The sequence below is a fragment of the Xiphophorus hellerii genome, chromosome 19, assembly GCF_003331165.1.
Source record: "Xiphophorus hellerii strain 12219 chromosome 19, Xiphophorus_hellerii-4.1, whole genome shotgun sequence".
NCBI classification, from domain to species: domain Eukaryota; kingdom Metazoa; phylum Chordata; class Actinopteri; order Cyprinodontiformes; family Poeciliidae; genus Xiphophorus; species Xiphophorus hellerii.
Genome location: NC_045690.1, coordinates 26,998,239 through 27,011,634, shown reverse-complemented (window position 1 = coordinate 27,011,634; position 13,396 = coordinate 26,998,239). Strand labels below are relative to the sequence as shown.

Below are 13,396 nucleotides of genomic sequence, written 5' to 3'. Positions count from 1 at the left end.
CAGTGACCCAACCCTGTCCTCTCCAACACCCCCACCTGGTAAACAGAATGTGACTGTGGTTTTTGATTTGATTGATTTTCTGCCAGTTTCACATGTATATACATAATTTTGTCAATTTAAGATTGTTATTGACACCGAACTCACTAATTTTGACATATTTCTTTAGTTTTTCTATATGAACACTTATATGTATAAGTGCAATGTTTTTTGTAGACAAATTACATTTACTTTTTTTTTTTTGCTTTTTTCTTATTCTGTTATTGATACTTATTGATCATCATTGATAGTTACTGTTAATATTATATTAACAAATTTACCAATTTTGAAATCTGTCTCATTTATGTTTTTTATTGCTTTTGCAGTACATACATACTGTAGATTAAATTGGTTTAGAAAAATTAAAGTTTAATCAACACTTTAATGCTATCCAATCTGCTACTGATCTTGTATTCAAACTTTTTTCTCCAGGACATCAATTCAGTTTATCAGATTTTTCCAGATGAAGTTCTTGGCTCTGGACAGTTTGGTATTGTTTATGGAGGTGAGTTACACATTCATCCAAACCCTTGCTGTTATTATTTAAGGTGTATAGTTCAAGTAATTGTTTCCACTGCAAAGAAGTAGCTTAATCAAATTTGTTAGGATCTTATTCTGTTACAGCTAACTGTTTGTAAAATTATTAGAGCATTTTAAATGATTAAATGTATTAAAAATCAACTGTTTGAACAATACCAAAATTTACTTGACATACTGTATAAGTTTCTTTGGAAGTTAGCTGTCTGTATGAATGTGAAGCTTTCAGTGAAAAAGAAAGACAGGACGAAAGAAGAAAAGAAAGAAATGCAGAAAGAAAGACAGAAAGAAAAAAATAAAATCATACTGTAACAAGTGTAGCGCACTGCGGCTCTGCACTGCTTCACTCCTAACAATCTCACATCCCAGAAGATTTGCACTTGATTCACCCTGCGATTACAGTAAGCGACAAAATGGAGCTGGAAGATGTTTAGCTAAAAACAGGACAGTTTGGCCAGCAGAGAGCAGAGGTCTTTAAGTTAAACTATCAGGTTACAATAATATGTCAGGTTTACTTCACTCAAAAGTCTAATTAGAGTCAGTTAATCAGGTTAGATCGGACTGGACACAAGGTTGGGTCGGGTTGGATTTTCTGTCAGATCTAAATGAATTTGGAGGAGAAAATATGATGTTTTCAGAGGGTTTTTTTTATGTTTTTTGAAAATGTGATATCACAACAATGGGTGTATTATATGGCAAAATTTTGCATAAGTTATGGATAGTCATTGTCGGAATAACAACTGAACAACTGAATGTTTAATTCGCCTCATTGATTGATTATCATGAGGCAAATTATGAATATCATTGGTAGACGTGTTACCATGGCTCACATCAAACTCACACATCATGATACCAGATATGCCAGTTGTCACCCACACTTGGAAGCCCAATGGGTGTTGCTGGCCTCTCATGTACTGTTTGAAATTGTAAAAACAAATTTAGGGCATTGAGCTCTGATTATCATCAGGATGGAGAGAACATGATTGTACTTGAACTGTTACAATATATCTATTTAGACCACACTTAACTTTGTGCACTTTCAGCGCAACATGGACTGCCATGCTGTCCCAACTCTGTAATATTACAACACATAAAACATGCTCCATTTTTCAAGTGTTGCACCAACTGACATTGTAATAATTACTCCAAAATTGAAAAATATGTTTTGGTTCTTTTTGATTATTCTGGTCCAGTGAATCACAGAGATCTCAGAGATCTTGCTCAGTCAAGATCTGAGCAAGTCACAACTTAAGGTTTTTTAAGTTGTTACCATATTCTGAGAATTGAGTTCCAAATTTCTTACCATAAGCACTCGACTGAACAATAAGGTTCAGTCTCTAAGTCTGCGTGGCAAACAAAAAACATGATTTTGTAACATTACAACACTGGGTCTTAGAGTGCTATAATATAAAATGCTAAATGAATTGCCCACCCCTGTGTTAAGTGTTGCCCATGTTGGGTGTTCACAGTGCTTAATGTGGGCAGGTTATTGGCATGAATTAGCTATTATTACAGTCTGTAGGCTAGACAGGTGACCAACTTACCCTGTTTAATGCCACCTACTCATGTAGTGAAACCTGATTTTATCCTTGATAGCAGGATAAAATTGTTTCCCTAGTAACAGAAAAATGATTTATAACTTTGATGTCACCTTTTGAAACACAGGAGAAATAATTCACCTAACAAAGTCCTTTCCATGATCCGACAAACACTCTTTTTTGTTTAGTTTTTTTTTTTGGTTGACTAACTAACTGTTTGACCTGTAGAAACTAAAAGTGAAATACCTAGAGACCATGTTGTATAGGACTGAACATTATCTCACCTTTAGAGATATATGTGAGGATTTTCCTTAAACTGTTATTATACGTTGAAGGTCAAATTTATTCATACCCTTGGCCAATTAAAATTTTTAAATATTTCATTCAACCAGTTTGTTTCTGATTGGAAAAGAGACAGGCATCTCTCAAAAGATAATAAAGTGATGTGAAACATTGTTTAGCCGTTGTTTCGATAAAGAGTCCATATCAGTTACTTGCTGAGAATCCCTGAAGGTCTAAAACTAAAATCTCCCCTGGTGTCACTGTAACCTTCTCAAATATATACTATATTTCTGCACTACCAGTATTAGCCAACAAAACTGAAAGTGCTTAATTTCTGTTTAAATGTTTCCAAAAGTTATTGTTATATTTGTTGCAGGTAAACATCGGAAGTCTGGTCGAGATGTTGCCATCAAAATAATTGATAAACTTCGTTTCCCTACTAAGCAGGAGAGCCAACTGCGCAATGAGGTGGCCATCTTGCAGGTAACCTCACGAACACACGATGGCTGTTCAAACCTGACACTAAAAAAAATGTTAAAATAAAAAAAAACAAAAAAAACTGACACTAACATCTGCCCTGGTAATCGCTGGAACTGGTCAAAATCTGTCTTCATTAGCATTAGCGGTCTGGCTACATATAAAGAAGTAGCTCCTTCAAAATCTTTGTCAAGGAAGCAGACTCAGTTAAACACAGCAACACCTGGTCTTCTTTAGAGAAAAAGAACAGAACATAAAGGTGATGGCAGCAATAACTGAAGATAATGCATAAATGGAAAGTAAAAGAAAGAAGTAAGTAAAAGAAACACCAGCATATTTTTTTCCTCCAATTTCTTCTCCTGTTTACTTTATCAATAGTAAATAAAATGCTAGGTCCTGTATTTGACAGGTAAATATTTCAATTAAAACACACTCTTAAGATTTAAAACTTTCATTGGTCTCCCAGCAACCAGCAAATTGTAGTTTATGTGCTTCATCAAGCTCCACTATAACTATTGTGCATTTCTCCAAACTGGGAGCCCTGGCCCAAAGAGCAGAAGATGCCAACCTACCATGACCTGTGTGGGAAGGGCCACAGCATGGTGCAGCATTTACTGAATTGGAGAGTCTGGTTCTTTTGTTGCAGTTGCATGATAAGATCTTTTTTGGTAAAACCAAAGCAGTCACAGGACCCATAGAGCAGGGCTGGGTGATATGGCTGAAAAACATATCATGATATAAGCATTTCATAAATACTGTCAAACTGGTGGTGGTGACCTTTCTTCTTTTATTTACACTTTCCTCCTAAGCTGTCTGTATTGTGTAAACTCCACAGACTCCACACACGCTGCACCTTCTACCTGAGGTTTTGTAGTTGAGGCAGACTGCCTATATTTCCTCATTCTATATTTCTTCATTTCCCACAATCTGCAGGGAAACTAGCAGGCTTGGTGCACGGGTTGGGCGTCTAGCTCCGTTTCCACCAGGGCAGCCACCACACAACTGTTGGCACTGCACAGACAGCGGCAGTCATGCTGTGTCATACTCTGTGCTGACTTTCAACATTAACACCTTGGTGTCACATTACAAAACAGTTCAATGTGACTGCAGTTTCCTGCTGAGCAGCTTCCCTTGCATGTCAGTGAGCATACTCAGTCTTAGAAACTTACCTTTGCATTTCTGGTGGACATCCACTTTGAAAACACATAGACCACTGAGGAGTTAAACATGCTGAAGCATGATGGCACATCATGAAACTGGTAGTGCTCATGCTACTCAGCAGGTTTTACTAGCTTAGCAAAGAGTGAGTTAGCTGATGCCAACCTATAGCTGGCAGTGAGAGGTTGAGCAATTAAAGCATTTCCTCTGCCTACAAGCCCCAGAATGCTGTGGTTCTGGATCTGAGTTCAAAGATATTATCAACACTCTATCTGACATATTTTCTGTTGCTCAATATTGTTTTATAAACCAGCCCTACCATAGATCACGGTGCCTGTTGTCTCTAAAGTGACATTTAGTCAACATTCTTTATGCGCTGCCGGTCAGTGTGAGCATGATGGGATCATGGTGTTGGCCTGTTAGTCAGAATACTCTGCCCTGTTTCAAATTCAGACTTAGAGAATTGTGGATCAGACGCTAATACAATCAAGACTAATGCTGCATAAATCACCACCATGACAAGGAACCAGCAAAACATTCCTATGGAAGTTTGGTGCGAGTTCCAGAAACCCAGGGAACTTTCCCATTCCATTATGCATTATTACTGTTTCATAAACATGTATGCACACTGAAGGTGAAGAAACTATTGGTATAAACTCTCATTTGAAGTTGAAAAATTGTTGATTGTTATTGCCCAAGTGGAGATGAATCTAATTTGTCTTCTTTTCCGTCAGAGTTTGCACCACCCAGGCGTGGTCAACTTAGAGTGCATGTTTGAGACACCGGAGCGAGTGTTTGTGGTGATGGAGAAGCTCCATGGAGACATGCTTGAGATGATCCTGTCCAGTGAGAAAGGTCGGTTACCAGAGAGAATCACCAAGTTCCTAGTCACACAGGTAATACTTTACTATAATCAGCATTACCCATAATCATGAGCTTGAAGTTACTTAACTAAACTTTATGAAATAAAGACAGTCATTCAACTTCAGTATTAGAAAATCCACAAATCAACGGGAAGATTTCTTGAGTATTTCCAATACAAACAGACCAAAGATGTGCTATGCGCCTTTCGGGCTGAAAGCAGCACTGACTACAGTGAGCTCTCTGAACCAATCGTTATTATTACAGGCAGTCCATGCAGCTAGGTGGCGCTAGCAAAAGTTGAAAGTGTTGAAATCAGTCTGCGGTGCGCTGACGCTCAGCCAATAGAGGCAGGTATCATAATGCTCCAGATAGAGCAAAAGGCAAACAGTCAGTGTGGAAATAGCTTTTCCGTAACGCCCACTCTGCTGTCTGCGTTGTGCACTGTCACAATATCCTCCTACTTTTTAGCTCCAGAGGTAAACCTGCAGATTTCTGGGGGAGTTTTGGCAACATTTGGTCTGAAAGCCACATCATCTTGACCAAGAATAAAAATAATTTATTATTTTTACAATAATCTGTCTCAAATTAGATTATTTGACATTGTTTTCTCCATCGAGTTTATTTGGAACAGAAAGATGTTAGAAAGTCAGCCTTTTGTCTGTCGTCACACAACATATAAGCAGTGGAGATGTTCACAGTTAAAGCCTCTGTGGACAGGATTTAGGAATTTTATGGATACAATCTTCTATGTGAATCCGATGCAAAAATAAAGCAAACACTTGCAGAAAAGCCGGTTGAGAGGGCTCTGGTTCTGGAGTTCCCTCAGAGTCTTCCAGCTGGTTCTTGTGATGCTCTTTCTCTGTGTTCTGCTTCTTCATCAGATCCTGGTGGCTCTGCGGCATCTCCACTTCAAGAACATCGTCCACTGTGATCTGAAGCCTGAAAATGTGCTTCTGGCTTCTGCAGACTCTTTTCCTCAGGTAATCTGTGTGCATATATGAGTACAGATTATGGCTGGGCTGCATTTAACCTTAACTTAATTAGCTAAATTAAATGCTGTTTTACAGTCTTAATGTGAATGATGACTGGAAAATACATGAAGGCAACAATAAATAACACTGTCTTTGTTTTGCAAGCTTAAATAAAAATGGTGCATAGCTATATATTCAAAGTGTAGTCTTCTTGTTGTGGTTTGGCATTATTATTATTATTATTATTAATGCCAAACCACATTAAGTTATCTTTAAGTTATTAAGTTATCAGATTAAGTTATCTTCTTAGCTTCTTTAATTTTAGAAGACGTCTTCAGGTATGGTCTCCATGTTTCCTGAGAAAGAAATCCTTCTTAGTTAAAGGACTAATGAAAACAGAGACATGTATTGTAAAATGTTGAGAGGAAATGCTTCTTGTCCTCTTTTAACTGAATGTTTCTTTCACAATAGCTACACCAAATAACATCCCGCAAACATTTCTGAAAGTCTAAGATTTTTTTCTAAAACCAGGTCAGTGCCAGAAAACCAACCTTTTTATCAAGTTTGCATTTTGATGGGTTAAAGTATTAAATAAATACTTTATGTGCATATGGAAACTTGTCCAGAAGTCCAGGCTTCATGTCATGCCACTGTGTTTGGGACAGAGACTGGAAAACACCCATTATGCCCAGTCACTTGCCAGCAGGGAAGGGAATTGCTGAGCAGTGGGGGTTTGTCAGACCACCCTCCTCTCATTTGTGCTGCAGGTAAAACTTTGTGACTTTGGATTTGCTCGGATCATTGGTGAGAAGTCTTTCCGGCGCTCAGTGGTTGGCACACCAGCATACCTTGCTCCTGAAGTCCTGAGAAACAAAGGCTACAATCGTTCTCTGGACATGTGGTCGGTGGGAGTCATCATCTACGTCAGGTAGGCATCAGAAAAATGACTCGTGATCAATGGTCGAATTCATGTTTGGATTGAGAAAGATGCATATTTACAGAAAGAATATATTTCTCATCATAGCAATATTTTGCATTGTAACTATATCGTGTATCTGCAGTTTAAGTGGGACATTCCCTTTCAATGAAGATGAAGATATTAATGATCAAATCCAGAATGCTGCCTTCATGTACCCTCCACACCCGTGGAAGAAAGTCTCCCAGGAAGGTATGTGATTCTACAGAACCTCTTTAGTGGTTTAGGCTGGACGTCAGGTTCACCATACCACAGTTTATTTTCCATAAAATTTTCAATAAAAAACCAAAAAGAAAACGAAACCTGAGCTCACTGGAACCAGGTTTGAAAGAAAGGTGACATAACATCAGAATAAAAACTACTGAGAAAATCAGAAGGTATGAAATACGAATTCAGAATTAGTGAGATTTAACTTCAGACAGGTAGAAAAAAATTTCATGAATAAATCTATATAGTGTATGAGATTTAATCGCAGAAAATATTTAAAATTTTCATCATATTTTAATTGTTTTAGATGTGTTTGTTATCACACCTAAAAGCTGAAGAATGTAACTTTTATAAAACATGTTTTTTACATATTTATTGAAACTGTCATCATGTTATGAGACAGATAATCTGTGAAAAGATGGCTCTCCTTCACCTCACCTCTGATCTGCTAGAGCAGTCTGAAGAAACTAACCATGGCCACCAAAAACAACCAATCAGAGCCAGTAGGAGGGGCTTAGCGCTGTAAATCACCCTCATCTACTCTAAATGTGGCAATGAAGGAGAAACAACTCATCATCACAGTAATACCGTTTATCTGCCACCATCATGGGCTATGCTAACTAACCTTAACATTCACAACATGCTATGCTAGCTGCAGGGCAGCAGAGAGCAAGAAGGGAAAGAGGAGAGAGGGGTGTGCAGCGCCACACAGAGGGTGATTGGCAGCGCTACAACCTGCCTCCTGGCTCTGAATGGTTCTTTCTCTTAGCACTTGGAGTAGGCAGAGGAGCTACATTTTTTTCCACAGATTATACTGTCATGACAAAGTGACAGTTTCAACAAATATATATAAAAAATTATAAAAGTTTCATACTTCAGCTTTAAGGTTCACATCACCCACCTGAAACCCACCAGTTATTATAGCAACATGCTAGCAGACTACCAAAAGAGAAAAAAACTGCAGTCATGTTCTTGGACACACTTTACAGCTAACTAATCCAGCCTCGCCCTGCTATTGTTCACCATGTCTGTAAAGTCTGCTGCAGCCTCTCCGGGCGGCTCGGTGACTCATGTCGATGTTTCTACCTGTGTCCACGCTGTTTGTTAACTGAAGTTGTCAAGTTGACACTGAGACTGTTTTATAAGTGACTCACTCGCTCCTCAGCCAGAAACCCCGAGCACTTCTCCATCCTCCCCCTCATCCTGACAGAGTGACTTAAGGTGCTGTTTAGAAGTAAATGCAGGCAATGCTCCTCCAGATTAAATGTCAGGAGAAAGTCTTCGAACAATAGATCTGCATGTCCAAATATCAGGTTAAAGAAAGACTGCTGCCCACACAACATTACAACTTATAGACGGAAATAAAAGAAGGTGAAAGTTAAACTTTTTGTATAATTAAATGAAATAACATTTAGGTCAGTTACCTGCATGCAGAGCCTATTAAATTAGTCAGGATTTCATTATTAGTTTCAGCATTTTTCAGCATTTTGACACATTAACTCAACCTCTCGACTGTAAAATACCTGCTAAAAATCCAAAATAAATCATTTAACCATCAAATTCAAGAAGAAAACACTTTCATAAAGTTTCTTGTAATAAATGTAGAAACCTCAGAATAAAAGAAGAGTAATAATTATGTGCATATTGGCATTCAGTGATTTGGAGGCAACAGATATTCAGCTCTAAACCTCCACCGTCGGATCCTTCCTCCCCAGAAACATTGGAGTCATCATTGTTTCCTGAACAACAAGCCTCAATAAACATTGTTGCAGTCCTTCAGTAGAAGCAGCTCCATCTTCTTCATCTCTCCATCTGAGTTTCTTCCTCCAAACTGATAAATCTCTCAAATCTGTGCCGAAATCCTCACAGCTTTCTTGTGTATTTAGCCTGTGTATTTAGTTGTTTAAGGTTTGACTTACCCTGATTATGTCACAACATGGCACATAATAGTTCCCACAGACAAAAACAGCAACACTCTGCATTTATAGTATTCTGTGAGAGATATTTATTAAAAGCTTCTGTGTAAACAGAAAGAAACCGCAGTAGTTGATCTTTTTAAATCATGTCAGTAGTTTTATCGTATCAGTGACACTTTAAAACTGTCAGTATGTCATGACAGTATATGATGAGAAAGATAACTTATGAAAAAAGTCAAGCTCCTCCTCCCTGTAGTTCTACTGCCATCTTCAGAAATGCACTGCTCCTGGTCAGAAACAACCAATCACAGTCAGGAAGAGGGTGTTAGTGATGTCAATCATGCTTGAGTATGCCCTATTATTATTTAAGTTGTTCATTTCCTTTCTAAAGTGTTTCAATGCAAAGCAAAACATGTGAAACAGGAACTTTACAATCACTGGAAAACGTGCACACAGTTGTTCTCTTGCTCTGGATTTACCAATTGTCGATAAGAAAGACTGAAGCTTTTTTGTCTTGCTTTGTAAATGAACTTCTTATTCGACACAGTGAAGAAAAACACTCCAGCTTGAGACAGAAAAACAAAAAACTGACAACCATCTTTACTTTCTTTACTGGTTCTGTTGCTTACTTCTCCTCCTTGCAGCAATCGACCTGATCAACAACCTCCTGCAGGTGAAGATGAGGAAGAGGTACAGTGTGGACAAGACTCTCAGTCACCCCTGGTTACAGGTAGGAAACACATTTCAAAACTTTTACAGTGATCATTTAACAAAAAAAATGGATGGGGTTGTTATTGTTCTGTATTTTTTGTTTGGGTGTTAGTGTGTGTTTATGGGTGAGTTTAATTATATGTAACATGCTATATTGTTTCAAATTGTCCAATTAAAAACTTCAAAAGAAAATAGCTGAACTGTAAAATAAATGTTTCATCTTACCTTGGTACTACACTGAGTTTACAACACACTAAACAAAGCTTTTATGAAACACATTTTTCTAATAACATGACAAGTTTTCAATGAACAGAAGAAGAGCTGCTCTGCATAATACAGAGCCTAATATAATCAACTAGTGGACAGTTTGTGTGTCTGTTTTACCTGCAGACCCATTTTCATAAGGATTGTAGAATTGTGTGAATTGGTTTTGGTGATAGAAATACAAATTACACTTGTCCACAATGTTTTTGTGTTATTTAGTGTTATCTTTATTTATTTATTTCTATTTGATGTTTAAAAAAAGTATGCAGTTGATAATGTGATGTAACTTTTTAGATATGTTGTAGAAAATCAGATCATTAAGCTTTTACATGAAAACAGTTCATGTCATATTCAAAGTAAAACACCCAGAGGCAGTTTTAATAAGTATGTAAACATATTTTTATAAAAGTCACATATTTCTGCTACAAAGTGAAACCTCTGACTGCTTTAAAAAAGGGAGAAAATACCAATGAGTCACCTCATCTTGAATTGAGACCTTGTAACTAACAACCTCTTAACTTAAACCACAAAACAACATACCATTAATAGCCCAGATAGTCCAGCAAGCCTGTTATGTGTCAGTTATGACTTTATTGTTGTTGGGGTTTTTTTCTTTGACATTCCAAAATATTTATTTCTAACTCACAGAAGTGTGGAAATGACACTTTAACCTGAACAACTTTATTTGTATAAAATGAACTCATTTTCCTCTCTGATATTATCAAAAAAAAAACAGTGAACAGTCTCTATCCATCGAACGTTTACCAAAATTCATCAAAGTGCATTCTTCATCTTTCCATCTCATCACATTTACTACTATTTCCTCTAATACACAAAAATATTGATTTTTATTCCACCCATTGATATTTAATTGTACTATGACAAAAGATCAAATTAGTTTTAAATCATTTAATCTTAAGGTGTGTTTGTGTTTTCTCTCTAGGATTATCAGATGTGGCTGGACCTGAGGAATTTAGAGGGTCGAATGAATGAGCGGTACATCACCCACGAGAGCGATGACCTTCGTTGGCTCCATCATGCTCAGCTCAGCGGCCTTGACTACCCCTCGAATTTCATGAATGGTCCTCTGAACGATGTTGATCCAGGGATGGAGCGCTACCATGAGCAGGAGGAGGAGCTGGAGACCCTCAGTGAGAGGGTCAGTGAACTCTGAGGACAGCGTCGCGAAGTAACACAAATCAGAAGAAGGAAGTTTGAACTTTTTCTGGAGGAGCAGTATTGAACATTTACAAATATTTTTCAAGCAGGTATTACATTTCATTTCATTCAAATCGGCTTCTTTTCTATGAAAACAGCTACAGGTTTACTAATCTGCACACCGGCAGTGTGCGCTGACACCTCCAAGTTAAATGTTCCTGTTCCTGTCAAACACTGACTGGAGGCTTTCTGTGTGGAGTTTGCATGTCTTTCCAGTAGCTTTTCTTGTATCTGATTTCTGCTTCTGCCTACATTCCTAAAACATACATGTTGCTCTTATTAGAGATGCTAAACTTAAGCTTTAGCTTGCTTCTGTTTCTGGTTTCCCCCCATGGCTTATATGAAGTTCAGGTTCTAATCGGCTGTGACCCTTTGAAGGAGGCAGCTCATTAGAATTGAAGGTCTCATGATTGTTTTTGAGTAAACTCAAAATAAAAATTATAATAGATATACCTTCTTTATATCTTTCTAGTTAACAGTATCAGAGATGGAGAAATGAATAAGAAATAGGAAGTACATGACCTCAAGCTTCTCAACATATCAGACTGAAAACAAAATCTCCCTTACAGATTTCAGTTTATTGTCACTCTTAAATGTTCTGTGAGCTTTTTTTTCTTTTTTTTTTGTTAACCCTCCTGATGTCTTAAGATGCAACCCATCCTGCCATGATCTGAACATATTCAAGAACAGATCAAACATATTTATTGTTTTTGGGGGTTTTTCCAGTCCGGGGTCCAAAACTATTTCTAAGGGTGCGTTCACACCAGTCCTGTTCAATCTGCTTTGATCAAACTCCAGTCTTGTTTAGAAAGTCCGGTTTATTTGCAGAAGTGTGAATGCATAATAAAACTGATGTAGACCAAAAAAGCAAACTCTGTCAAAGCTTTGACTCAGTAGAAGGGAACTGTGGTGAGGTTTGAATGCATATGTGGATGTCGAAAGAAGCAGACGATAGCACATAGGATTCTGGGTAAAGACAACCAAAACAAACGCGAGTCTAGAGATAAAGAGAAATATACTACAAACACTAAAATCTGATGGCACTCCATTGTGGTTTACATTTCCTGAACAAGTACGTTGTACTCAGTGTCTTCTTCAGAAGTTTTCCTTCAGTAGTTCTTGGTGCAGCGCCGCCACAGGCGAGGAGGTGAACAGATTTTTCAAAGGGTTTAGTTGGTTTGACACAGTGCAGTGTGAAAGCAAACCACACCAGCTGGAAATGGAACAAATGCAGCAATTTTGGTCCCCAATCAAGTTTACCAGACTGTCGGGTGTGAAAACACCCTAAGGCTTTGTGACTCTAGCGGACTACAGTGAGAGACAATATGCACAGAGAAAACACCTCCAAGAGCACTCCACCAACTCATCCAGGAGATCTCTACCTTCTCAGAACAATATGCAATAACCTAATCAGGGGTTTTCAAAGTACAGCGGCGCTAGTTGCCTGTCAGAGGGCAAATCGACAACCTCCAAACTCCCTTCACCACCAACTACATTGTTGCTATTATTTCTGTTTTTTTTGTTTTTTTTCTGTCGCTATACTTGATGTTCCATTCACAGATGTTTACACTACACTTTGGAAAGCCTGATGTAAATTATTACAGGTGTGACTAGTCTAGTTAATCCAGTATTACAATGATCCAATGTACAGCAGCAAGTCCAACTCTGAATGGCTCGAAAAGACAACCAAACAAAAGAAATATTTTTCAGTGGCCAAGTTAAAGATAAACAGCTAAAACCAATTGTGAGGCTGTTGCTCTCCCTCAATCTGATTTGCTTGTTAAATCAGAGTACTTTTGTGTGGTCGTTCACATTACCAAATATTATGTGACTTGTGTGTGACCTCCTGGGTGAACTGCAAATGACCTGACAGTGTACCGCATGCACAGTAGAGGGTGCAAGGTCATGTATGTAGTGAGCGTGCTCAGAGTTTTGCCATAAAAAAGAAGAAGTAGTAGTCAGTGTTAGCTGAAGTAAACATGGATGCTAATGGTGAAGCGTACCTTACAATTTTAAAGCTGTTATCCAGATTAACAACTTAATCCTCATTATGGTCCACCATGGTTGTTGTTTTTCTTCCTGCTATCAGGACACAGAATAGTGACGTTTGTCGAGTATCAATGACGTCCAGGTGGGATGAATGAGACCTGCTGTACAGACTCAGGTCACATATGAAAAGATTAAATACGTAACAGATTTAGAACCAGATATTCAAGAGGCCTGGGTCACCTTAAAAAAAAT

At 37.9% G+C, this 13,396-nt stretch overlaps 1 protein-coding gene across 2 annotated transcripts in view; it reads left to right on the top strand.

The window, feature by feature from the left end:
* Positions 1–12,082, top strand: part of prkd1 (protein kinase D1) — a 33,874-nt gene extending 21,792 nt beyond the window's left edge. For both annotated transcript variants that reach the window (XM_032547756.1, XM_032547755.1), the window contains exons 14-21: positions 469–541; positions 2,770–2,876; positions 4,763–4,924; positions 5,774–5,872; positions 6,631–6,791; positions 6,925–7,031; positions 9,607–9,692; positions 10,881–12,082. In XM_032547756.1, the coding sequence (XP_032403647.1) occupies positions 469–541; positions 2,770–2,876; positions 4,763–4,924; positions 5,774–5,872; positions 6,631–6,791; positions 6,925–7,031; positions 9,607–9,692; positions 10,881–11,111 (1,026 nt within the window). In that variant the 3' untranslated portion in view covers positions 11,112–12,082. The remainder of the gene's footprint in view (positions 1–468; positions 542–2,769; positions 2,877–4,762; positions 4,925–5,773; positions 5,873–6,630; positions 6,792–6,924; positions 7,032–9,606; positions 9,693–10,880) is intronic.
* Positions 12,083–13,396: the final 1,314 nt, after the last annotated feature.